Here is a 25,098-nt window from a genome sequence, read left to right on the forward strand (position 1 = left end):
ATGATCAAATTCTAATAACAAAGTGTTTTCATTGAATGGGTAGCACGTCTGGGTGGAGTGGATTTATTTTCTGGTGATTCTCAAAAATATATATCTTGGGCAAAATACATTTCACGATTGCTCCTCCAGAGGTCCGCATAAATAAGGCCCATGATATTGCTTCTTGGCATATAATATCCAGTTAAGGCAAGCTAAAATCGTCATCACTCCCAGCACCGCAGAAGAATAGTCTGTAAACCAGTTTAGCATCACACCGCAGTCCGAACTATAAGGGAAGGAGTAACTCACTCATATTGCTTCCCGTCACAGGCATCACAGTGGGGAAATTATAAAATATCAACACCAAGATTGCAAAACAAACAGTAGTGAGATTGGCAGCCCATCCAACCACGCCTGGCAATCGAAACTTGCGCGATTCCGGCAGCCAGTCACTCGCCCGACGACGATAGAGAAGCAGCAGAGCAGGAAACGCATACGAGATATGCTGTAGAATCAAGCCGGTACCAATAAAGGCATTAAACGCCGACGAGGAGCCCAGGTAAATGCACCCAATGATAAAAACGACGCAGGCATTGAAGACGAGTGCCCACACGGGGACGTCGAGTCTGTCTTGAATCTTGCAAATCCATTTACTGCCCCACAGCGCCTCATCTCGCGCCAAAGACCATGTCAACCGTGATGCGGTTTCCTGGGCTCCGATAAGGGCAAATGTCGCTGCAAAACACAAAAGTACAACAAATATAGTCGCTGCGGTGGGCGACCGTGTGGCCTGATACCAGATTTCGTATATTGGGACACTGCAGCGTACACGTTAGCTTCTCGATGGCTGGTAGCATTGATAAGACGGCTGGGTCCTTACCCAGTGGTAGTCTCCACTACGGCTTGCAAATCATGAGTGCAGTAGAGCATAGCAATCATGAAGGCGAAGGAAGTCCCGAAGCCAATGGTAAGCGTACTCATCAGAGCCCAGGGTACTGCTGTTGCCGCATTACGACAGTCCTCCGCCAGATGTAGCGCCCCGTCAATACCAGCGAACATGTAGTTCGGCGCGACAAGTCCAGTCAGGAAGGCGACTCCCCCTGAGCTCCATCCGCTATCGTTGAGGAAGGTCTCCCAAACAGTTGTCGATGGCTCGTAGTTGCCCGCGGAGCGAGAGAGACAGGTAATTGTGATGATGAAAAAGGAGGCGAGAGTGATAAAGACTAGGAGACGGTGGTCAGCGACAGCTTGCGGCTATATGACTGTTGAGTTGACACCTACAGGCAGCATCGTGGATCCAGAGCGACCGTTGGAGGAGACCAATATTGTATAGCATCACCAGTCCATTGATAGCCTGATATATCAAAAAGTAATGCCACGGCTGAGCATCAAAGTCTGGATAATAAAACAAAACAATTCCCATAATTTGCTGCGCGGGGATGATAGCAATCCCCGTGCAGATGGCAATCCAGGCAAACATATTTGCAATTCCACAGGCGTAGCTCTTGTACCGGTGTCAGTAAACAAAAGTCAGGAAATCTGGATAGAGAACTATACCATCACCCGTCTCACTCGTCTGGGAGCTAGAATGGAGGTCCAGTGATACTGGCCACCGGCAGTGGGATATACACTCGCCAACTCTCCCAATGAAAGCACACAAGCTCCGACCAGAACGAACATAGCAATAAGTCCATAGGTAAGAGTCACCGGCCCTCCTTGAACAGTCGCTAGAGCTACAGTGGCTGCGATGCCGGCCCAGCTGTCGCAGATAATCCAACTGGCAGAAATGGTTTGCAAAGGGGTCATCCGTCGGCTTCCCTCGGCTCGTAGCGTCACCCCTTCGATGCGGGACTGCTCGATCGCAGTATCCTCCTGAAACGACTCTTCTGCAGACTCTACAGAGATAGACTTAGATGAAGAACTGTTAGGGCAACGGCCTCTTGACTCACCTCTTTTAATATCCATACTCGATTCCATCGTCGGGGTATCTTCGGGGCGTTTATGCTTCTGAATAGACAGTTCCATGAGTGATGGAAAGGAAGCAGAACTAGCTTGTTATAAGACTTTGTTTCCTAACTAAAGACCCCAATAGGAGTGATACAATGCCAGAATAGATAAGACTGGATATAGATACAGCGTGTGCGAACCAGAATGCGGGGTAGATAATGGAATTACTTCAAACGGCAAAAAACAAGAAATTACCAGCAGGCTGACTCCATTATACTTAAATCTGGTTCTGCTTAGCCCATTAATAGGGCAGATCCCCCGCCATTAACTAGGTCCAGCCGCCACTGCGTGCCGATAAAGGGCCAGGCCAACAGCGCATCATGTGTCAGCTTCGTAGAGCGCAGGGAGTATTCCGCTACCCACAGATAAGGTTGATTCCAGGTCATGCCAGCCTAGTCTGGGATTAACCGAGGAGAAGATACAAGCTGGTGGCGCTGCAGATAGCGCGAGTTGCCGAATCTGGCAATAATGTGAGAAACCTTATCAAGCGCCTGTCTATCATCCCCGCAGATCAATAGCATCGAATTTCTATGACGCCAGACCTAAGCATACTCCAGACTCTTTATTGGTTTAGAACTGTCCGCAGAAACCGTTCAATGGCTCTGATTCGGTTCCGACTTGTATCTGTTTCGCGCCCATGACCCTACCAGCTTGGACCCAATCTTAACATACGTGGCTATCAACAATTGTTATTCAGCGTCTTCGCTTGGTCTTAGTGACCTGGATGACACTTGGTCTGCTAAATAAGAGTTGGATTTACGAAGCGTAATTCGTTTGTCTGACATTAACGTCGACAGTAACAAGGTCTATATCACTTTACCTCATATTACATCAAGTCATTCAATTGCTGCAGGCATGCCCCTTAGCAGGGATGCAAAAGACTGTTCACTTCATGATTGAATTGCGTATATGGTGTCAAACCACCGAGTAGATGTGGGTCGGTGTCTGCCATTTCCAGCGAGGGTGTATTGAATATATCAGATCCCAGAACCCATGGTGAAGGCGACGGTATATTCGAAATAAGTGGCCCCGAGCAATTGGGGCTATCGCCGACGTTGGAACCCACCATGCCATAATCGAGCATTGTCCAAAGCGCCATTATTGACGCGTCGTACATGTCGTCTGTTATGCAGGCGGGATCCAGGAGCGAGGAAAACATATGTGCCTGAGCGTGGAACTCACGGAGTCGGACGGTCTAGAAAGAGAGGGTTAACCACAGGGAGAGAGCTCAAGAAGTTCAAACATACCATGTTTGCCGCGTGCGACCATGTCCCCGCTAATCGTTCAAGTGTGCTGAGACTGTCATGAAAGCGTTGTAAAGTACCTGATGACCCCCGGTCGTTTTTGGATGCCTCGTAGTGGAACGTTAAAGACTGTATCCCTCCTACCACGACGATACAGTATGCGTAAAATGATGACTGCAGGGGAAAGCCTGCCTCGCTCGCCTCGCGCACCAAGTCTAGTAGCTGGTTGGCGTGCTCGCTCCCCGCCTGTAAGACACGCAGGTTAAAGCTGGTGGGCACTTTCGACCCAAAGGGCCTCAGGCGTAGCCACGAGAGGAACGGATGGTTGAGTAAACAGTGGCAGAGGTGAAACATAGTATGGGCGAATACTACTTGCTCTGCTTCTGACTTGTGCGATAACTCCTTGTCACGAAGTGTATCAACGATTGAGAGCCGTCTGTTCCTGGAATAGGATTCCATTAGCAGCAAGGACGAGTTGATCTTGGAGAACTCCGAATTTGTGTCCCACGGCGGCGTTTTATCAGGGTTACACTCTCGGTGGACATATCTAGTGCAGCGTCCGAAGATAGATGCCATCAAGATTACTAGTCCGAACGGACTAGGGGGCTGATCGTGGTCGATTTTTGAGTCCCAGCTGAGGAGCTCGTGCAGGGTATGCGTTTTCTGTACTTGCCCAGCCTGGAGCTTTTCTTCATCGCATGGAAGGCGAACATTACAGTCCTCGTCGTGGAAACACAGAGGCCGGGATTTTCCACACGAGATGAGTCTGTCGAGTAAATACCCTGACCAGAAGACTCGCCGCCGCTCCTCCTGCTCAGAAAATGAGAGTGCGTCGGAGGGATCCATCATCAGACGTAGGTCCTGGGATATGCGCGCGGCTAGGCCAACTTTGAGCCAGGCAGAACTGACATGACCGGCTGGAATGGACTGTCAGATACCCGACTTTGCATTAAGATGGTGTTGCAGACGGGATCTAGCCTACCCGTATAGTCCACAATCGCAAGCAAGTTCACGGCCTGTACAACCTCAACGCTCAAAGTATCCGCCACTGTGAGATGCTCGGTGAGCACGGACATCCATGACCCTTTGGAATACACTTCAGTGGCCTCTTGCTTTCGTCCTTCGTAATATTCGTGCGTGGAAAAGCGAACGGCAGACGCTAGCACCGCGAGAAGCAGGCAGTTTGGCACGAGCCCCATTTCGAGTTTCCGCCGGAAGGCGGCCTCTTGAATATATGAGTACGGGCGGTTGTGAATGTGCTCAAAGAATGTTTGGAGGACGGATTGCAACACTGAAGAAGGAGGGACGGAGCTGGTTCGGTGGCAGCATGTCAGTCGACTGTCGTTCGGGGTGCAGGCCAGCTTACCACCGCTCGTCGCTGAAGCGCAGAGGAGGCGATGCAGTCAGAGAAATGCCGATTTCAGCTGGCGACGTTCTGCGAAAAAGAAGGAGAGAGGGTTTAGTATTCGGCTGCGGAGAAGAGTCAAGAGGCGACGACATACAGAGACTGGGGAACGGCGCGGTCGCTGAGCTCGGCCAGACGCGACTCGAGCATATTGATCCGTTGCAGAATCGCGCTCTAGCACTACGTCAGCAATACAATAGGAATGGGAAGAAATAGAGAAGAACCGACGTTATCGTGCGCGGGCGCCGGCGGGGGAGGCACAGCGCTGGAGTCGCCAATGGTCATCGAGTACGGCTCATATACGCAGCGCTTACGGCTGCGACGACAGTGAAAGCATACAGGTCGCTCACCAGAGCATTTTGTCTTGCGACGTCTACCAATGACAATCTCAGGCGTTAGCAGGAAGAGCACCAGCGAAGGAACCGGTGGCATGGGGCAGTGGTCACGCACCGACAGCTGGCACAAGCCTGACGGATGCGCTTGGTAATACCGGCATTTAGTCGATCTGAATCGTGTTCCATCATGGTGGCCGAGATTATGACAGGCCGTACAGGAAAATGCCGGAGGGGCAGTGGGAAAGAAGAGAAGGGAGTGTTTGCAAGGAAGCAAAAGGACCTTGGACTGAACACCCAGTCGGGACACTCAGCTAGTGCGGGGATAGACCCACAGCTAACTTGCAATAATCCAAGAAAGCAAATTATAATTGGTTACTACAGTGTGTGCTCCACGTCCCCGGATGTGCGGAACTGGGGGCGGCCCCAAGTTTCAGAGCACATACGCATATTTATGTGATGAATTCTGACACAGCTACAGCTTCGCTGTATCTACCCTTCGCAATGTATACGCATCCCAATCCACCAGTCGTTTGGCCTGGAATTCCTTGACACCGTAAGCCCCGTCTCCGTCCGGCCGCATCATGCTATCAAACAGGGCCCTGATCCCTTTCGCCTGTTCCTCCTTCCCCCCATGCGCCCAGGCCAGCCGAATGAGCTCTTTTGACATGCGAGAGGCCTCAGGAGAGGCAGCCTTGAGCTTGGTAATGGATTGGTCGAGCAGAAGAGGCAGCGACTTTGCGCTGTCTGCAAGCTCAACTACCAGCCCGCGTGCCTTTAACTCGCCAGCTGACACTGGCCTCGCAGAGAGCATCGCCTCTCGCGCAAGAGCAATCCCAAATTCCCGGATGACGTACTTGGAGATGGTGGCTGGGCAAAGACCCAGCTTGACCTCGCTGAGCGTTACACTCGCAGTCCTGACTGCAAAGCGCATATCGCAGGCGAAGGCCAGTCCAGCGCCGCCCCCGAATGCGGGTCCATTCAGACACGCAATAGTGACCTTGGGGGACTGGTCGATGGCTTCAAAGAGATTTGTCAGCCGGTCAAACTGCGCATTGCTGCTGGAGCCCCCTTGACCCACTGCGGTGCTTCCCTTGCCCAGATCCATACCGGTGCAGAAGAACTTGCCATTGCCAGTCAGGATGATTCGTGAGACGGTCGCATCTCGTCCGGCATTCGTGACAGCGTCCGTGAGGTCCTGAATCATTGTGACTGTGAGAGCATTTCCATTCTTGGGTCTATTCAAGTTGACCCTCAGATTGACCCCCGACCGGAACAGCTGCAGACCCTCTGTTTGCTGGACGAGCTTCCACGAGACCAAAACTTCTTTGGGCGACTTGGAAATAGCCGTCTGCTTGCGCTTTGCCCATAATGCTGCACCTGCTCGACTGCTGTTTGCGGTAGAGAGCTGCCTCGAGATCCATTCTCCAGTTTCGACCAGCTTGGACTGATCCACCCCTGTGCGGATCCCCGACTGTTCGAACATATATACCAAATCCTCGCTGGCCACGTTTCCCTTCGCTCCAGGCGCAAATGGACATCCTCCTAGTCCAGCGACGCTACTGTCAAACACCCTCAGCCCGCACTTGTACGCTTCCCACACATTTGCAACCGCGCCGCCGTAAGTGTCGTGAAAGTGGCCGGCCAGCATCTCCAAAGGTACCCCATTATCTTGTAGATATGTTATCAGCCAGCGCACCTCGGCAGGAGTGCCAATTCCCAAGGTGTCACCAAGACTGACTTCGTAGCATCCTGCATCTATGAGGGCTTTTGTGCACTGGAGAACAGACGAGGGCTGCGTCGGTCCGTCGTAGGGGTCTGCGAAAATACACGAAACGTAACTGTAAATATTAGCACAGGCAAAAATTAGCACAAGGGTAATAGGCTCGAGAACACAGGGACGTATACCCTCGCACCGAAACTCCTGCGCTGGCTGCCCTAGAAGCCACTTGTCGAGCTCTCTCGAGTCCTTCTTCGATGGTACAGTTGATGTTCGCTCTGCTAAATCCCTCGGTCGCACTGATAAATACCGCAACCTCTTTGATGCCATTTTGTAATGCTCTCTCTAGCCCCTTGAGATTGGGAACCAGGACCGGCAGTCGCAGTTTAGGATTCTTTAGGAGTGTTTGGATGTCGGCATTCTGCACCACCACCTGTGCATCGGCAAGTTGTGGAATTGCACGGGGGGAGACAAATGAAGTCAGCTCGATAGTCTGCAGCCCAGCATCACGCAGTCGACGGATCAGTTCCAGCTTGATGGCGCTGTCGATCGACTGTGGGATGTTCTGGAGGCCATCTCGCGGGCCCACCTCCACAATTCGCACTGTTTTGGTTGAGTTCTGCATCTTGGATTAGGTATCAGCATCAAACAAGAGAGGCCCATGCAAGCCTTAATGTGGTTTTGCCCGGTCCGGGGTGACTGCAGATTCACAGAGTGTGGGCTTATTGGAACTCGGGGCTATCCGACGTCGGACCGACGCTGATCTACGGTATGTTACGTTTTACTGGCTACAGAATGTGCTCAATCAAATGAACTCTGTATTCCAATTTCTATAGGCGCGCCCGCAGTTTCCACTGTGCAACCAGGCGGTTCCCTATGTCCCTGAGCAGGTGCTTCTGGTGCTTGCCACTGCCAGTCTTGGGGAAGTCGTCGCCCACTGCTACATCACCAATCCAGAAGACATGCTGGGGAGCTTTATGTCTGCCCAGACTGCCCCCAACCCACTGCTGGATCTCTGCGTCTTGCACTCTCTGTCGTCCTGGCGTCAGTTTCAGAAAACAGCCCACAACTTCGCCGTACTTCTCGTCCTTGATTCCCACTACGCTCGCTTCGGTGATGGAGCCATGGGCAACCAGGCGGTCCTCGATCTCTCTTGGAAAGATGTTCTCTCCTCCTAGTAAAAATAGTTAGCTAGTAGCTTTACTTAGTTTCTTGCATGCTCACCGCGGATTATCAGATCCTTGATACGCCCAGTGATGTGGCCATATCCCTCCTCATCAATCATCACCTCATCGCCAGTATGCATCCAAAGCACGCCGTTCGCGTCGTATTTCATCACCTCCCTCGTCTTCTCCTCATTTTTCCAGTATCCCTTCTGCAGCGCATACCCACCAACACATAACTCCCCTCTCTGCCCCCGAGGAACAATCCTCCCCTGTTTGTCCACCACCTTCGCAACTGTATGCGGCATAACGCGCCCAATCGTAGAGATCCGCTTGTCTTCAGGATCATCTAGCGAGGTAATAAAATTTACCGGACTAGTCTCCGTCATGCCGTACGCGATCAGCATTTTGTCGACACCCATGCGCGCCCGGATCTCATTCATGAGAGTTTGAGAGACTGGTGAGCCCGAAGCCAGTCCCGTACGCAGTCGCCGCGGCTTCTGGGCTGTCGTAGTGAGGACTTCCAGTTCGGATATGAACATTGTGGGTACGCCTAGGAGAACCGTCGCGTCCTCAGCTATTAGAGCTTCAACAACGCGACTTGCATTGAAGTGATCGGAAGGAAAGATGATCGAGGCACCGTAGCAGAACGACGCGAGGAAACCCATGACAAGACCGAAACAATGGAAGAGGGGTGGGCCGCAGCAGACGACGTCGAACGGAGTCAGGCGCATGGCATTGCCCACGAAGCGTGCGTTGTTGAGAATGTTTCTGTATTGTTAAGAGCAGCCTTGCGGAGAGAATGGGAAACATACATGTTTGTCAACATCGCTGCCTTTGGCAAGCCAGTCGTTCCTGTATATATTGTCAGCTTGGGGGCACTTATCAATCAGAAGGCGCGTACCCGATGTGAACTGGAGATTCAGAATATCTTCTGGCGCAAGCAATGCTTGTGCCTGAAACAGTGCCTTCTCCACATCCCCTGAAAATCTTATTTGCAGAAAGTTGCTGTATGTGTTCAAGAGCTCGCTGCTTGAGTCTAGCCTTTCTGTTCTTAAGAGGATGATATACTGCAATTCCGACAATGGAGGACTCTTCGAGCTTCGATCCTGAAGATTCTCAACATGCCCCATCAGACTCCGCGTACCAATTTGTGACGCAATGAACACGGCCTTGCAAGCTTATAGGTGTACCGCCATTAGTTCGTAGTTCTAGATGAGCAGCGTGGATAAAGGGATCGTACAGCTGCGATAAACCGCATTCCTCAACTCATCCGGAGCATACGTATTATTCAGAACAACCACCGGACATCCAATCCGTGCCGCACCAAGGAAGACTTCGATATACTCGTAGCTGTTTCCGTCCATGATCCCGATGCATTCGCCGTGGCGCAGTCCGGCACCAAGCAGCGCCTTTGCGACAACCCGGCTTCGCTCGGCGAGTTGGTGATACGAGAGCCGCGTGGATTGCCATGGAACAATAAGCGCCGTCCGGTGGGGGTATAATGCTTCTTGCTGGTCGACTACAGCGCATAATGTCTTGTCGAGCCAGAGGGGAGGCTCTTTTGGGCCGTGGACGAGAGAAAGCTGGGTGGACATTTCGGCGACAGTGACAGCGAGGCTAAAAACTGACCTGATAGATCAGTACGTTGCAATCGATTCCATATGCCAGTACCCATTTATGGCACATGGCCTATACCCAGGAAAAGGACGTGGAGTCGCCCTGGGCCGATCCCCCGGAGGTCTCCCGGGCCATCGGTCCGACACGTCAGCACGAACAGAGCTGACCAGGTTCTACAATTGATTCATTATCCCCTAGACACTGTACATCTCAATAACTATCAATTGGGAATACCGCTCGCCATGGTGACAGCATCGACATACCCCGTTCTATCCTCCCGCCTGGACTTAAGGGCAAAGCACCTGCAACAAAACAAGGCCGACTGGGGCGACATCCTTACTCGCTTCGAGGAAGCGTTGAAACGTGTTGCCGCTGAGGGAAGTGAGGCCTCCCTCAATCGTCATCAATCAAGGGGACAGCTATTACGTGCGTGACGCTTGCTTCCGTTTGCCATGTACCGTTCGACTAATCTAGGTATAGCGAGAGATCGGGTGGCACTTCTTCTAGACCAAGACACGCCATTTCTGGAACTTGGTGCCTTTGCAGGATTCGAGAACCCTAATTCCACGCCGTGTGCGAATCTGATTGCTGGAATTGGCAATGTTAGGTGCGCATCCGGCACTATCCCTATTGTTGTTTCGCGTGTTGATGAGCGTAGTGGCCGGCCATGTCTCCTTATGTCCCACATACCAACGCAAAGTGGAGGCGCGTGGAATGAGATGACTGGTTAGCTTGGTATCTCGGATTCTACGTTTTACAGTCTGACTTTTCGCAGTTCTCAAAGTAAACCGCATGATGGAGGTGGCGTTCGAAAACGACTTGCCCTTGATATCACTCGTGCAATCGGTACTTCCACTAGCCAGATAACACACGGTTAATCCGATCTGACATCTATAGGCTGGGGTTTTCCTCCCTCAGCAGTTCCGCGTTTTCCACAAGGGGGGTCAGCTCTTCCGGGACCTGGCGGTGCGCACGCAGCACGGAAAGCCATCCTGTGCTATTGTTTTTGGCTCCTCTACAGCCGGAGGAGCGTATCATCCTGCGCTGTCAGACTACACCATTTTCGTGGAGAACCAGGCCCAGGCCTTCCTAGGAGGACCCCCCCTTGTAAAAATGGCAACAGGAGAAGTTATTGGCGCCGAAGAGTTGGGAGGAGCGAACGTCCACGCGACGGTCACGGGTCTGGCCGACCAAATCGCTATTGACGAGTACGCCTGACGGACATGATGAAGCTTGTCCAGTCCATCCTGCTAATTCATACGCAGGTTCGACGCCATCGTGAAGGCTCGAGAGTGGGTTGCGACCCTACGAGAGCGAGCAGTGCCTCCCCATAGCTTATCATCGCCTGTTGAGCCCCGCTATCCAGCCCAGGACCTCCTTTCTCTTGTTAACCCCGACATTCGGAAGCCGTTCGACATGCTGGAAGTGTTGCTGCGGATTGTCGATGACTCGCGCCTGTCGGTGTTTAAGCCAAAGTACGGCACGAACATGATTAACGCGTGGGCTCATATTCTAGGTATTGCACCGGATATTGTATCCCATTTGCGTCTGGACGCGCCACTAAGTGTGAAATACAGGCTTTCCCGTGGGAATCGTCGCAAACCAAATCTCCGTCATCAATCCCAACGAAGCCGCCAAAACCGCGCAGTTCATTCGGATGTGCAACCAGGAGTAAGTCCTTCTCAGTGGCCGAGTGCATCTTACTGATTATGTTAGAAATACTCCCATCATTTTTCTCCACAATGTCACCGGCTTCATGGTCGGAGCCAAAGCCGAGCACGCTGGCATCATCAAGATGGGCGCTCAGCTCGTCTCGGCTGTGAGCTGCTCTACTGTGCCTCACATCTCCATCATCGTGGGCGCGTCCTACGGAGCCGGCAACTATGCCATGTGCGGAAGAGCCTATAAGCCCCGCTTCATCTTTACCTGGCCCACTGGCCGGTGTAGCGTCATGGGCCCAGATCAACTATCCGGGGTAATGGAGACTGTGCAGCTCCAGAGCGCCAAGTCTAAAGGGAAAGTCCTGGAGCCGAGCCAGCTGAAGAAACAAGTAGAGAGTTTCCGCCAGAGTGCGGCGCGGGATAGTGAGTGCTACGCGACCAGTTCCATGCTCATCGATGATGGCATCATTGACCCGAGGGACACGAGGGACGTGCTAGGGATGTGCCTCGAGGTCGTCAATTTGGATGGGGTCAAGGGAACGGAGACACATCAACTGTTAGCTAGAATTTAGGTCTTGTAGGTTGTCTATCTGGTACATAATTTCGTCGAATTTGAACGCTTGCCCCTATCCTTACTTCAACAACGAACAATCGAGGTCAATAGTCATCTCCCTGTAACCCTTCCAATCTCGAACCCAAGATTGACAAAGCACCATTCTTCCCCAGAAAACGGGCCACCTCCCGTCGTTCCGGTGTGGAGAATGGTGATGGTCGATCTGGAGACGGTCCGATGAGAATGCGGTCCGATATCCGACGTCCGAGGTGCTAATTCAGGACTATGCACCATAGCAGCTTACACTTGCAGTGAAATCAAATAGATATCGTCGAGACACATCTCAGTTACAGCCGGCATATTTTCTACTATTGTGCTTCAATTATGGCAAATCCCTCCCTGAACGGAGAGAGCGTCCACGCGGCACCCTTACGGCCGCCGCTCTACGTCGCCCCATCACCATTAGGCGAGGATGGCCGACCGATTATCAAGAAGGTCTTGATTGCAAACCGCGGCGAGATCGCCTGTCGTGTTATCGGGACGTGTCGCAAGCTCAACATAGCCACCGTCGCGGTCTACGTCGATGAGTAGGTCCTCCCTTTTTTTTTGAAGACACATTGTCGCTAACAGAAGCAGAGACACATCATCTCGCCATATCAGAGATGCAGACGAGGCCATTAATATTGGAAGCATTGACCGCAGCCCTCGCAATCCGTTCCTAGATGGAGAACTCCTTATCCGCACCGCTCTGTCTGTAAACGCGGACGCCATCCACCCCGGATACGGCTATCTCAGTGAAAACGCCGAGTTTGCTCGGTCCATCCGCGACGCAGGAATGATATTCATCGGCCCAAGTGATACTGCCATGTCCACTTTGGGCAACAAGCGTGCGGCAAAAGAGTACCTCAGCAAGCATGCTCCAGATGTCCCCCTAATACCTGGCTACGCAGGGTCAAGCCAAGACGCAGCGGAGCTTAGTAGGATTGCTGCAGAGATCGGCTTTCCTGTCATGCTTAAGGCGTCTGCTGGCGGTGGGGGCAAGGGAATGCGAATCATCCGGGAAGCCGGACAGTTGCAAGCCGAGTTGGAGCGGGCACAGTCTGAGGCCCAGCGTTCTTTTGGATCCGCCGATTGTATTCTTGAGCTGTACGTTGAGAGCAGCAAGCATGTTGAGCTTCAGATACTGGGAGACACGCATGGCGAGGTCGTCCCGTTCTTCGAGCGCGATTGTTCAGTGCAACGCCGGCATCAGAAAGTCATCGAGGAAACGCCGTGCACCTTTCTGACGGAGAAAACGAGGCAGGAGATGAGTGCTACCGCTGTGCGCATTGCCAAGCTCATTGGCTACGAAAATGCTGGCACGGTTGAATTTGTCGTCGATGCTGTGACTGGCAAGTTCTATTTCCTCGAAGTCAATGCCCGTCTCCAGGTAGAGCATCCCATCACGGAGGAGGTGACAGGCGTGGATTTAGTCTCGCTGCAGCTCTATGTAGCTGCAGGGGGAAGTCTACGTGCTCTACCTGCGCTCCAAGGCCTCACCCAACACGGTCACGCAATCGAATGCCGCCTCTGCGCCGAAGATCCACGCAAGAACTTCTTCCCTGAGCATGGCAAGATCCATTTGTGGCTGCCAGCATCCGGCGTGTTGGGGCCAGGCCGTGATGTTCGCTACGAAGCTGCAGTACAGTCCGGCTCCTCAGTTTCGATATATTTCGACTCTATGATTGCGAAGATAGTCGTCTGGGCACCGACAAGAGCCCTCGCCATAGAGAAGATGGTCAAAGTCCTCGCGCATACAGTCTGCGCTGGTGTCCAAACCAATCAGCTTCTGATGCAGCGATGCCTCCTGCATAAGGCATTTCATGACCCTGCGTACACAACGTCTTTCCTCGGCTTACATCTCGACGAGCTACTTCACGAGCCTGTTGGCCCAATTGCTGAGATACGCAAGTCTCTCCCGATTGTCCCAGCGGTTGCTCTGCGTCATCTGGCCAGCTTATCCACGTCCCAAAAGCGTCCCTTTCAGAATGTGCGGCGGCGCTTCCGAAATCAGCACCATGACCCGGTCAATCTGCAGTATGATGTCGTTACCATGGTCGACTGGCCGTACAATCTACCGGAGACAGACCCGACGACACCACTCATGTGCGTCTGGAGCCCGGAGAACGCCGGTCCATCCGCCACTCAAGAAGCCCACCTGCTTGCTCTTCCTGAAAGTGATCATTCTAACGACGCCAGGAAGCCTGCGGGAGCAAACGCACGCTACCAGCAAATTAGTAAAGTGCTGAGAGATGGTCGAGTAACTCTCTCCGGTACACGGTACGCCGTGAGCATTGAGTCATGGAAGCCTGCGGAAGGGGACCCTGCACTCAAGGAGTCATGGCTCTCAAGCACCTTGGAGATTGGTATTAATGGAACGAAGCACCTCGCGTATGTATCCGTGGCGATCAATCGACCCGAAGCCCTCGCAGGGTGTCTCAATCGCACACAGACCGTCTTCTGCCACATTCCGGCGATTGGAGCGTCCGTCGTGTTCAAGCGTGACACCTCTTTATCCTTTGTCGAGAGCACGCGTGCTGCCGCTAGCGGTGGGAATAATCAGGAGCAGAGGACTGTGACTGCGCCGATGCCGTGTAAGGTGCTGTCGACGCTGAAGAAGAATGGGGAGCAGGTCAAATCAGGGGACATTGTGATGGTGATCGAGAGCATGAAGATGGAGGTGACGATCAGTGCCTCCGCAGATGGACAGTTTGAGACAAATTGGAAGGAGGGTGATGCTGTTGAGGAGGGAAAGACTCTGTGTACTGTTAAATAATATTTAGCATTCATTCAAATGAATATGCCCAATGAGACAGAGCAATCAAACTGGTTTTTCCTGCTTCTCGGATGGAGCCACTGTTTCCCGTCGATGTCGGTCTGCAATGGCATACAGCAGGATCACTACTTGTTTGTATACAGGCGCTCAAGATACACACAAGTTTCTTCTATTTATTACCCATTATGACCTAATATTTACAACTTGCTCAACTTTCTCATTGCCCTGATTTCCTGGTTCAGGGCCAGCTCCGACAGAATCTCCTCGCTCCCACCCCCGACAACCATAACCCGAACGTCGCGACTGATCTGCTCAATTCGAGCTCCGCGGCCATTCTTCGAGTACCCGAGACCCCCGAGGACCTGCTGGGCCTCCCTATTTACCATCTCCAGAGTCCGTCCCGCAAGGACCTTAAGGTTGGCAAATAGGCCTCCCATTGCCGCGTCAGTGTGGTTGTCCTTTGCAGTCTCCGCCATGTACACGAGTTGCTCCATCCATGCATATGCGGAGTCAAGGCTTCGTCCCATTGCTGCGAACTTGGCCCGGATCACCTGGTTCTCGATAAGCTTCTTACCGAAGGTCTCGCGGGTTATGGCGTGACGATAGGCATCTTCCGCACAGACGCGAGCCATCCGCAGCGATGTACAAGCAAGCCAGAGACGTTCGTGGTTAAAGTCTATACAGGTCAGGCACGGAAACTGTGGTAGGGTAGCCGGAGGGCATACTATTCATGATAATGGGAAACCCCTTGTTTTCTTCGCCGAGAAGGTTGGACACGGGCACCTCAACGTCGTCAAATTCGATATACGTAGACCCTTCATAGATGCGTCAGTTCTGGATAGTTCTATCACCTGTAGACTGCATGCATACCGCTGGCAAGTACACCCGAGTTGTCAATCTTCCTGCGCGTTACGCCGGGTGCATTGAGTGGAATCACCAGAGCCGACACCCCAGCGACACCCTCGCCTCCTGTCCGCACAGCAGCTGTACAATAATCTGCAAAAATACCGTTGGTAATCCACTTCTTCGCCCCGTTCACGATATACTTGTCGCCGCGGCGTTCTGCAGTCGTGGTTATTCCCGCAACATCGGATCCAGCTGTCGCAGTTAGCCCACAGCACAAAACTATACATAGATAAGGTAACAAACCATCGGGCTCTGTAACACCCAGACAAAACCGGATCTTCCCACTTAGCATACCAGGCAGGAACCGGTTCTTTTGCTCTGCATTCCCAAAGTTAATGACAGGCGGCCCGCCAATTGAATTGCCACATCCCAGCGCCCAGATAACACCGAGATAGCCGCATCGCGCAATCTCGTCGATGACGATCAAGTCGTGGAAACCGTCCCATTCTTCGGCTTTGATTCCTGCAGGAAGCTTCTGACCACGCAGATAGTCCGCGGCTAGGGGGAATGGGGTGACCGCTGTATATCCAAGCGCAGCGTGGCGCTGGTGCACCTGTGCATCGTCAGGGATGCATATTATCAAGGACTTCAGAGTGTGTTGAGTACATACCTCCGCAGGAACGGAACCCTTCTTTTCCCATTCCTCACAAAATGGGGCTATGTGGGTATCGATATACGACCGGACTTCCTTTTGCAGGCGTCGGTGGGAGTCCTTGTAGTAGGGGCTGTACCGCCGGTTAAGCCAGAGAGGGTCGGCGAAGGGAAGATTTGATGATGACATGATGTGGAGAAAATACGTATATTCCGCTAAAGGTATGTGTAGACTGCGTGAGGTTATTGTTTTCATTATAAACTATATAGAGTATGTTTATACTGCTCGATGCTGCCGGTCCGTGGACGCCGACCATCGGACCGCATGCCGAATGACTCTGGATTATGTTGCTGAGAAGGCTCGGCCGATGATTTACAACTGCTATTCAGCTTATCTAAGTATTGTTTCGATATATTACGTAGTTAGACCGACGGTACACTCGTAGATAATTTACTTAGTCCTACACAGACCGGCAGAGTAGTTGGGGTGCCACCATAATCCGCCAACTGTGGCCCAACCATCTGCGTATAAATTGAGACTCATGATGGCGTCAAGGCTAAGTCACATCTCTGTCTCCTGACGCAACTTGACGCAACTTCGCGCCCGATCCGGCCTCTTGCAACGACAGATCCCCACGTCTCCGGGGAAGCCCTTGCCCGAGTAGTCCTCGTAGTAGAGCCAGGAAAAGAAGTTCCACTGTTCACCATCATCCTAAACATATTCAGGTAGATCATGTAATTGCGAGAGACCACAACTTGGAATTCTGGCGCTGGGTCTGGCATCAAATATCGTGCAGTTCGTGCAGTTTGGCGCAAGCCTCCGTCCAAGGAACGCGAGATCTCATTCTCCCCACGGAATTTGCAAGGAGAACATCAAGCGTGAGATTATTGTCGCTATTCTTAAGGCTCTTTCCCTAGGTCTAAGACACAAACTGTCATCGACTGCTCAGATCATTGGTCGTCACCAGGCGGGGGCTCAAAGAACTGGCCCTTCCAGGCAGCGAAATCGCTGATGAATCGCTGAAACGCATCGTCGAGCCCCACGTCCCAACCTCACAGAGTCATCGGAGATCTCTAATAGACAGTGACACAGGCCATGCTGACCATCCTAAATCCCAAGGCATACTATGGCGGTATATGGCCGTTGAGAAAGGGCATGAGGGAACTTCCAGTGTGCCCCCAAGGACCCCATCTTTGGACCTTAATTTGGCTGCATCAGGCAGTGTCATTTACTTGATCAAGGGAAACGGAAAGGCTGGAAGCGGCGAATCTGACAGTTACGAAACATCCCCTCAACATCGATAGGACACGAGCAACGCTGAGTACCGGGCAGGAGACCAGTGTTTGGTAATCAGTAATCGTCTCTTTTGCGCGGATAGCAGTTCACTGCATCGATCCCAGGTAGGCCTCCTGCAAACGCGAACATTCCAGATGTCAGGCAGCTCAGTAATTTGATATCAACGGCCTGCCCTAACCGGTAGGATCGAACCATATGTTCTTTTTCGCACCGTGGGCCTACGATGGCCTTCTGCAGACCTTGAATCTGGCTGCAGAGCAGAACCATGTTGCATTGTATGTTCCGACTTGTCATGACGGGCTGGAAGAACTCACGGGGACAACAGGCATTGGTTGATCTGCTCAGAATCCTCGCTCAGAATCCTCGCTTAGTCGCTATTAATCATGCCTAGTGTGTCCAGAAGTGCAGGAATGCTTCTCATAACCGTATATAGCCCAGGCTGGAGAGCCTCAACAAAGAGATATTTAAGTGTACGTGGAAGTCATTTTAGGTACGTCAAATCCGGGTAAGAAAGCCCGATGTACGTGGATTCGTAGAGCAGATAGCTGCCAGGGCTCGTGATGTCATTTTACGTGCAATGTTTGGAGGTGGATTGTCCGTCAGGGGGCAAGAAAAGGGAGAAACATCCGAAATCTCTGGAAGAGACTTGACTCTCTGCAGCTGAACTGGAAGAGGTTTCCAAATGCATCCTGTTTTGCAGCCGATTATGTTTACAAAGAGGAGACTACTCGAGCCTTTCCGGCGATATCCATCCCGGGAGTCGTAAACAACACTAGCCTTTGAATACCTGGCTTAAAGCTAAGTGCTTAGGACTGTGCGAGATTTGTTTTTAGACACAATAGCTATGAATGGCTCATTGAAGCCGACTGAAGGCGAATCTTAAGTCGCTGCAGAGCCAAAGACACAGTGGCGGATATCAAAGTGGACTCAATATGTAGTAGCGTTCCTTTAGGTTGCTTGGTAGAATCAGGCCCCCAGCGCTACTGGTTAAGAACTAAGTAAACGTGCCAAAATGGTCATACTGTGTAGGGGCTAAGGCGGCCAATGCGGACCGCTACTCGGACCGAGTTTCTGTGCGGACCGCTGGCGTTGCAGTCATAGGGACAGAGACATGCACCATATGCACTACAGGATGCCAATTTTCCGATCAATCTAATCTAGTTAAGTGACTAAAGCACTATGAGCCAACAGAAATTGTCGCCGTGGAATAGCGTCGTGTCGGGCACGACGGCCGCTGTTCTTGCAAATACCCTAGTTTACCCGCTGGAATTGTACGCAGTTCTTCCAGAAGAAAGCTGTGGGATGCTAACAGTCAGTCTGAGCAGAGTCAAAACACGATTACAAGTGCAAGTCCAGAAACAACGAAAGCATATTTCAGATAAGGACGCCAAGGCTTATCCAGATGGCACCAATGGTGCCCAATACAAGAACGCGCTGGACGCAATCTTTCAAATTCTCCAAGAGGAGGGCATCGCCGGTTTATACCGTGGACTTGGGAGCTCCATTACCGGCACAGCGTCCATGAACTTTGCATATTTCTACTGGACAGCAACCGCGCGCAACGTACATCAGTCCACCCTCCAGTCGTTCGGGCTTTCCGACTCAAACAGCATCGTCAAGGAATTTGGCCTTAATGCAGTAGGTGGAGCTATGGCTCAACTATGCACGAATCCGATTGCTGTTATTTCTACGCGCCAACAGACTCGCAAGTCTTACCCTGAGAAGCTCTCCCTGTGGGAGACAATGAAGGATATAGTGCAGAGCGAGGACGGATGGACTGGGCTGTGGAGGGGATTCAAAGTTAACCTCATTCTGGTCGTCAATCCCATGATCACATATGGCTTCTACCAGTGGCTGAGGGGCAGGTCGAAGAAGGCGAGGAAACTTGGAGCGCTTGACACATTTTGTAAGTTCTTTTCAGCTATTGTTGATATTTATACTGATTTATATCCACCAGCACTTGGGGCTTGCTCCAAGTTGTTGGCCACAGTCGTCACCCACCCTCTCATAGTCGCCAAAACTATGCTCCAGTCCGAGCCACCTGAGAGTCGAAAGGGAAAGTCTTTCAGCGGATTTACCGAGGTTCTAGTTTACATTGTAAGGAACGAAGGACTGTTACGACTCTATAAGGGCCTTGCGCCGCAAATCATCAAGGGGTTGCTGGTCCAGGGATTAATGATGCTGCTAAAAGAACGGTACTTATAAGCAGTATACTAAGACGTTAATATATGCTAACCACACGCAACAGAACTGAACTTCTCATGATGGCTATTTCCCTACACAGAAAACGCTTGTACACCAGCCATCCTAAAAGAAGTATTGGATAAGCAGATCACCCGGTTACCCCTGATTACTATCTTTTATAATTAGTCTATCTGGACCCCGCCAGATGTCATAGAGCGCGCGGTCGCGCGAGATTTGCCAGTCATCCAGTCTATCAGGCCTTGGCGGTTTATATTCATTCTGGACTAGTCTATGAAACTTAGTTGGAAGACGCAGACCAATGTCGGCGAATCTCATGGACTCATAAGTAAGTGCCAGCATGGAAATATGACCGCCTAAAACCCAACCTGGTAGCCATGAACGCCTTCTTGGTTTAGCGTTTTCCCGATCAAAAGTAGCCTTAGGCTACGGTATTTGTGGAGACATCAGCCGCAAATACAGCCTAACAAAGTCTGCCGATTTACCCAGACACGAGCCTGGCATATTAAGATAGTCAAATGGAGCAGAAGGAGTGATGCTTGTCCATTGCCCTGATATAGTTAGCAGGCATCTCGGGCGTGCCAATCACATGTAAATTATAACAATTATATTTAAGCTTGCTCACTGCACTCGGCTGCAATAGCTGTTTTCGATATAAACATTATTGCCATATCCCATATCCGAGAGCCTGGCTCGCAGGATGATGGCCCGACCCGTGATCCAGACGGTCGGCCGTCGGGGCAGAATAGTGAAATATATCATTAACAGTAGCTTCAGAGAACAATCAGCAATCAGTCCTACTTCATAATTTGATCAAACATTGCAACATTGCATGAAATACATAAATGTCAGAGTTGCTATCCCGTGATCTTGCATCTGACAAGAGGCATCAAGTAGAGTAGCTATTTAACATCTATTCCCACCAAGATGTACCCATCTATACGGTACCGAGTTACTCCAGCGCTGAGGCCTAGGGTAAGCCTGTCTCAAGCCTCCATGAAAAACTCCCAGGTTGCATCCGGAGCAAGCGAGCTTCCAACACCAAGCGGCGCCCCATCATGCCCACCGTCATATGCTATAAACGAAACCGGGTGAGAGCAGCCACTGAAGTCCGTTCGAATGGACCCGCCACTTCCAGACGCAGGCTGACCGATATCCGTTGGCTGGCAACCGTTATTCGACACAAAGGTATTTGCAAGCGCCACGCCTCCATCTAGCGGGAGAACGGGATCATTGATTCCATGGATCCCCAAATATGCAATGGGGTCGTTGCCCCCGTCACATCCGCTGATCAAGCCACCGCTCAGTACGCTCACGGCTCTGAACTCAGCAGCCCGCGCGCAAGCGAGGGCATAGCTCATACCTCCCCCCCAGGAGAAACCCGTCGCGAAGCGAGAGGCCTGATCCACGCAGAGATCGTCTTCAACCTGCTCCATGATGGCGTCGATGAAGGCCACGTCCTCGCCGTTGGTGTTGGCCCAGCCGGCGTTCAGACCGTTGGGGGCTACAAAGATCGCGCTCCCTTGCGCGCGGGCCTCGAGGCCGTACCATGGCTGGATGCTGTCGCCGTTCACGACATTGTACATGTTCCCGCCGCGCCAGTGAAGGCCGAAGACGAGGTGATGTGGCTTGCTTGGATCGTAGCCATCGGGGACTTTGAGGAAGTACTCGCGGCCGTTTATTTGGTGGACGCCATTGGTGAGGGTCGGCTGTTTATCGCAGCCTGGCGAATTGGCGCCATGGACGGGGGTGAAGGCGCCGAGGGCCAGAAGAGTAGGGAGGATGGCTCGAAGCATTGTCACTGAAATGATATGGCGGATGATTCCAGAGTTCTTGTTAAGGCAAAGCGGTAAGACACTGGTAGGTTGAGAAAGATATCAGCAGTCCTATGGCAGATATTGTGCATTTATATTGCGGGCAAGAGTTAACCGCCAGAATTCCCGCGCAGATCACTGCTAGGTTAGCAACGGAGCCCTGCATGGAGGGTCTGATTGAGGAGAAAGTCCTCCATACGTATGGTCTTCATTACCTCTCCAGTGCAGTTTTGCAGGTCTGCAGATCTTGCCGGCACAACTCATTTGGGATTTTAGCCTGCTTCACGTTCCGTATGTGGTGACACTAATAGGAACCGCGGCAACGTCCAATGCTGCCGCAGGGTGAAACAGGCCTACATTACCAAAAGACAGAGATTTGGCCCGTTGGAATGCGTGGACTGGGGTAGTCAGGCCTCCACAAGGAGTATCTCGCCACGATGTGCAGCCATCTTGGACAAGGTGTAGAAGCCGGGTGAAAGTGGAGGAACCAAAATAGGCTATTTACATTCTCTCGGCCAACACGCTCTGCATCAATTGCTCCGACCTGATAGGTGGTGAGGTGCTAACTTTGCCAGGACCTTCCAGAGTTGCGATTTACATGGGTAGCCAGTCGACGTGACGTTTCAGAATACAACCCAGAGAAGTGCCAAGATGCCATCGGCTATGGGAGCATCAGTTGAACTGCCGAACACGAACATTAGGCCCCTGTCGTCGATGCAAATTCCGTCTTGTTTCAGGTTCGGCCGTCGACGGACCTCAGAGTCCGCTTTGTGGGGCCTCTCTCTGGGGCTTGTCTATTGGCCTGTCGGTGGGCCTCTCTAGGGCCTGTCTGTCCGGGCAAGGGCTTGTAAGGGCCTTGGACCCTAGCTATTTCAGGGGTGGGTATTGCAGGGCTCAGACTACCCCGCAGCACCTCAGTTCGACTGCTGAGTAGTGCCAGTTTAATGTTTATGCTCGGGTTTGGCGTTTCGGGCCAACTATGTAACGTAACCTGCGTTTACGGCACCTCAAGCAGGCAACCAGCACATACCGCAAGCTATCACGCCAAGGACAGGGCGAGCGACAGTTCCGGGGTCGGATAGCGCCAACCGCACAGTCATAGGCCTTTTCGCTCTGCGGAGCCCGGCCGCCTGGCGCCAGACTCTTCGGGCTGGTTGTGGTGCGACAGGAAGCTCCCGAACTTGACGTCGACCGTCACCCCGGAGTGAGACAGTGTGGATATAGGAGGTGGTATTGATGGTCTCGGCATGTTTCCATTATATAGATCGCCTGGACACATTATCCACTGTAAAGGGTGTACTAGCCTCAGCAGCTATGTAAGCGAGCATCCCCCCTCCCGTGATCAGAAGACCTCAACTAGTCGAAGCCACTGCGTGTCTTATCTTCTTCGCTCATTTTCTGCTTACCAGTTTCTTACTTTCTTCTATGGCGTGGCCCTTTGCATTCACATACTCTCAATCTAAATTTTCTCTTTTTTGACCTCTCAACACGAAGTTTTCTCTTCTCGCCACCGCGATCATCATACTCGTGGAGACACTGACTTGACAAATGTAGGACTAGAAATCCATCACAAATAAAAGACAATGACTTTAGTACTCTCATCACAAATAAAAGACAATGACTTTAGTACTCTGCTATTTGGTCCACTATCGATGGTGATGGAGGTCCAGTTAATAAATCTCCGTTTCTTTTTGACAAGTCGCCCTGAAGATGCAGCATTACTAGAGTTCAGAAACCTTCAGGAAGAAGACCGCCAGTATCTGATTCTACATACAATCCCTGAACCAATAATAACTCGCAATATCTCACCCTTCCTGAAGTACAGATTTTCAAAGCTGAGAAAGAAACATTCCATACTCCCTGAAGGATGGCCTGCGAAGGACAGACTACAGACACTAGTTATAATTGGTATTCTTTTATTGATCTTTACCACCACTGTCTGCCGCTTCCTCGAACACGACCCATGACCACAATAGAGTCTGGATAAATTCCTTGAAGATCCAGCCACAAGATCTGCTTCTGAGATGGAAAGAAACATATTAACTGATACTGTTGTATACGCTCAAAGGGGAAAGGGCAGAAGGAAATTGTATCGACTACACGAACGTAGCCTACTAAGCATCGGATGCCATATGACGATTGATTGTCTATCTTGTGGACGATAGGTCCTCTATTTATCGTTCTCGATTACATTGAAGGTCAGATATCCGGGAGTTGGAGATATTGGTCAGGCCACTATAGTGTGGCCTGATCAGCCAGCGGTCTCATCCCGCGCGCCGGTGCTCGAGATGAGTGTCACATAATATTTCCATATCAGATACTAAATCTGCTCTTGAGAGGTCAAAATGAGCTGTTTCAAACAAGCTAAAACTGCCGAGGTGTAGGTTCAGGAATATATTCAGGACAGAATGACGTAGATACAACAGGCCGGCTACAGAGTCAGGCTATCAGACAGGTGCATAGACCAGACAAGACGTAGCTCAGGGTTCTGATTTGGATCGGAGCCGGAGCTCAGGAAATCTCAGCTAACCGGCGGTCAGTGGTCAGCGGCGGCACAATCTCATCCCCGGCACGGTGCCCAGGATGAGGCTCGAGCTGGCCCCGTGACAAAAACAAGAGTTTCGCGAGATTATCAGTGTGGTTGTTTTTCTTGCTAGGGCCCTGTTGGTTGATTCAAAGAAGACATTACTTAATAAGAGCAAAAGCACTGTTAAAGCACGAGTTAAGTCATTTTACTCTGTCCTCGGCGTCCCGTTTGAAGAATGAATTCCAGTAACAACTTGTTGTGGATGCTCAGAGGGGAAGGGGGCAGAAGGAAACTGTATCAACTACACGGACGTAGCCTACTAAGGATCGGATGCCATATGACGATTGATTCTCTATCTCGTTGCCGATTGCCCTCTTCCCTCTTCATCATGTTCTCTCTCCTTTCCCCCACTATATATACATATAGGAGGGTGAGAACCTTCTAGAACTAGGTGATGTACGGTCAAGCCCTCGGAGATCACGTGGCCTTGTATTTCCGTATCACAACTCTCCACTTATCATTCTAAGATTTCCTAGTATACTTGTTAAACCCGACCCGCAAAACCCGCGCCAACCCGCCAAGAATTGGGTTGGGTTGGACCTTCTAGTAATCCATTGGGTTATGGATATTTTTGGCTGACCCAAAACCCGGCAGGGCAACCCGATGGGTTGCCAAGACATCTAAATAGATATGGTGTTGTATTTAGATTACTAAATTTACTAAATAAGATATAGTACTGTTTTTTAATACAGTATTTATTTAAGCATATAGATCACTGCCTGTAAAAGCAGTGATCTGCATATTTTTGGGTTGGGTTAAAACTATTTGCTTAACCCACGGGCGGTTTACTGTCCAGGTAACCCACCCAGAAGCCCGCCTGAACCCGTGCTCTAACAAGTCTATTTCCTAGTAAGCCCGGATGTGACATTCAAGTTTATGAGGCTGAGATGCATGGGAATATAGAATCACACTGCTGTTATGACACGACGTCGAAACCTTGCCAAGAAGTACACGGGACGATGACAGCCAATGACCTACCAACTCTGACAAGGTTGTGCATCCCAACGTTATGGGATGCTCCCATAACACGCACCGCGTAGCGTACGCGGCTGTGGTCACGTGGCTCCCCATCCATCTCCAATCTCTGGTCTGCCCTGTCCCGCTTTCTCTTCATCTCTGTCACGAGCTAGAGTCGTTGATACTAATAAGTAGCATTGGACTAGAGAAGAATTAGCTAAAGAACTAATAAACAGTGACCGTCG

The 25,098-nt window shown here is 51.4% G+C and overlaps 9 protein-coding genes across 9 annotated transcripts; 3 read left to right on the forward strand and 6 right to left on the reverse strand.

The window, feature by feature from the left end:
- Positions 1-111: 111 nt before the first annotated feature.
- On the reverse strand, positions 112-1,956 carry BDW70DRAFT_153923 (amino acid/polyamine transporter I; the record flags this gene model as incomplete). Its single annotated transcript, XM_073739734.1, has 6 exons — positions 112-230; positions 289-797; positions 860-1,202; positions 1,261-1,483; positions 1,537-1,865; positions 1,929-1,956. The coding sequence occupies 6 exons, from the start codon at positions 1,954-1,956 to the stop codon at positions 112-114; spliced, it is 1,551 nt and encodes a 516-aa protein (XP_073591564.1).
- An 892-nt stretch (positions 1,957-2,848) lies between these two features.
- Positions 2,849-5,189, reverse strand: BDW70DRAFT_172129 (transcription factor domain-containing protein; the record flags this gene model as incomplete). The annotated part of the gene is made up of 7 exons (XM_073743419.1): positions 5,086-5,189; positions 4,897-5,008; positions 4,733-4,809; positions 4,597-4,665; positions 4,213-4,541; positions 3,234-4,147; positions 2,849-3,181 (listed from the first exon to the last, which is right to left on the reverse strand). The coding sequence occupies exons 1-7, from the start codon at positions 5,157-5,159 to the stop codon at positions 2,849-2,851; spliced, it is 1,908 nt and encodes a 635-aa protein (XP_073591565.1). The 5' UTR covers positions 5,160-5,189.
- Positions 5,190-5,442: 253 nt separating this feature from the next.
- On the reverse strand, positions 5,443-7,312 carry BDW70DRAFT_153925 (uncharacterized protein; the record flags this gene model as incomplete). Its single annotated transcript, XM_073739735.1, has 2 exons — positions 5,443-6,808; positions 6,876-7,312. The coding sequence occupies 2 exons, from the start codon at positions 7,310-7,312 to the stop codon at positions 5,443-5,445; spliced, it is 1,803 nt and encodes a 600-aa protein (XP_073591566.1).
- Positions 7,313-7,517: 205 nt separating this feature from the next.
- Positions 7,518-9,448, reverse strand: BDW70DRAFT_153926 (uncharacterized protein; the record flags this gene model as incomplete). Its single annotated transcript, XM_073739736.1, has 5 exons — positions 7,518-7,861; positions 7,912-8,621; positions 8,678-8,681; positions 8,755-9,030; positions 9,094-9,448. 5 exons carry the CDS (start codon positions 9,446-9,448, stop codon positions 7,518-7,520), a joined length of 1,689 nt encoding a protein of 562 aa, XP_073591567.1.
- A 264-nt stretch (positions 9,449-9,712) lies between these two features.
- Positions 9,713-14,627, forward strand: BDW70DRAFT_172132 (carboxyl transferase domain-containing protein; the record flags this gene model as incomplete). Its single annotated transcript, XM_073743420.1, has 10 exons — positions 9,713-9,896; positions 9,951-10,077; positions 10,129-10,196; positions 10,246-10,316; positions 10,368-10,678; positions 10,736-10,986; positions 11,048-11,141; positions 11,187-11,687; positions 12,098-12,271; positions 12,321-14,627. The coding sequence occupies 10 exons, from the start codon at positions 9,713-9,715 to the stop codon at positions 14,497-14,499; spliced, it is 3,960 nt and encodes a 1,319-aa protein (XP_073591568.1). The 3' UTR covers positions 14,500-14,627.
- A 69-nt stretch (positions 14,628-14,696) lies between these two features.
- BDW70DRAFT_164191 (acyl-CoA dehydrogenase family protein) lies at positions 14,697-16,186 on the reverse strand (the record flags this gene model as incomplete). The annotated part of the gene is made up of 5 exons (XM_073741431.1): positions 14,697-15,175; positions 15,225-15,314; positions 15,370-15,597; positions 15,649-15,958; positions 16,016-16,186. 5 exons carry the CDS (start codon positions 16,184-16,186, stop codon positions 14,697-14,699), a joined length of 1,278 nt encoding a protein of 425 aa, XP_073591569.1.
- Positions 16,187-18,472: 2,286 nt separating this feature from the next.
- On the forward strand, positions 18,473-19,620 carry BDW70DRAFT_153929 (mitochondrial carrier domain-containing protein; the record flags this gene model as incomplete). Its single annotated transcript, XM_073739737.1, has 5 exons — positions 18,473-18,564; positions 18,610-18,931; positions 18,995-19,199; positions 19,251-19,488; positions 19,542-19,620. The coding sequence occupies 5 exons, from the start codon at positions 18,473-18,475 to the stop codon at positions 19,618-19,620; spliced, it is 936 nt and encodes a 311-aa protein (XP_073591570.1).
- Positions 19,621-20,357: 737 nt separating this feature from the next.
- On the reverse strand, positions 20,358-21,991 carry BDW70DRAFT_144417 (alpha/beta hydrolase family esterase). Its single transcript, XM_073738246.1, has one exon. The coding sequence runs from the start codon at positions 21,289-21,291 to the stop codon at positions 20,482-20,484; it is 810 nt and encodes a 269-aa protein (XP_073591571.1). The 5' UTR covers positions 21,292-21,991; the 3' UTR covers positions 20,358-20,481.
- A 748-nt stretch (positions 21,992-22,739) lies between these two features.
- BDW70DRAFT_144418 (uncharacterized protein) lies at positions 22,740-23,485 on the forward strand. The gene is made up of 2 exons (XM_073738247.1): positions 22,740-22,889; positions 22,924-23,485. Exon 2 carries the CDS (start codon positions 22,962-22,964, stop codon positions 23,274-23,276), a length of 315 nt encoding a protein of 104 aa, XP_073591572.1. The 5' UTR covers positions 22,740-22,889; positions 22,924-22,961; the 3' UTR covers positions 23,277-23,485.
- Positions 23,486-25,098: the final 1,613 nt, after the last annotated feature.

Source organism: Aspergillus foveolatus (genome assembly GCF_047715535.1).
Source record: "Aspergillus foveolatus strain CBS 279.81 unplaced genomic scaffold BDW70scaffold_95, whole genome shotgun sequence".
Taxonomy (NCBI): Eukaryota; Fungi; Ascomycota; class Eurotiomycetes; order Eurotiales; family Aspergillaceae; genus Aspergillus; species Aspergillus foveolatus.

What these genes read in the sequence shown, in the direction of transcription:
- BDW70DRAFT_144417 (XM_073738246.1), bottom strand. Translation starts at nt 21,291, where the DNA reads ATGCTTCGAGCCATCCTCCCTACTCTTCTGGCCCTCGGCGCCTTCACC.
- BDW70DRAFT_144418 (XM_073738247.1), top strand. Translation starts at nt 22,962, where the DNA reads ATGGTGATGGAGGTCCAGTTAATAAATCTCCGTTTCTTTTTGACAAGT.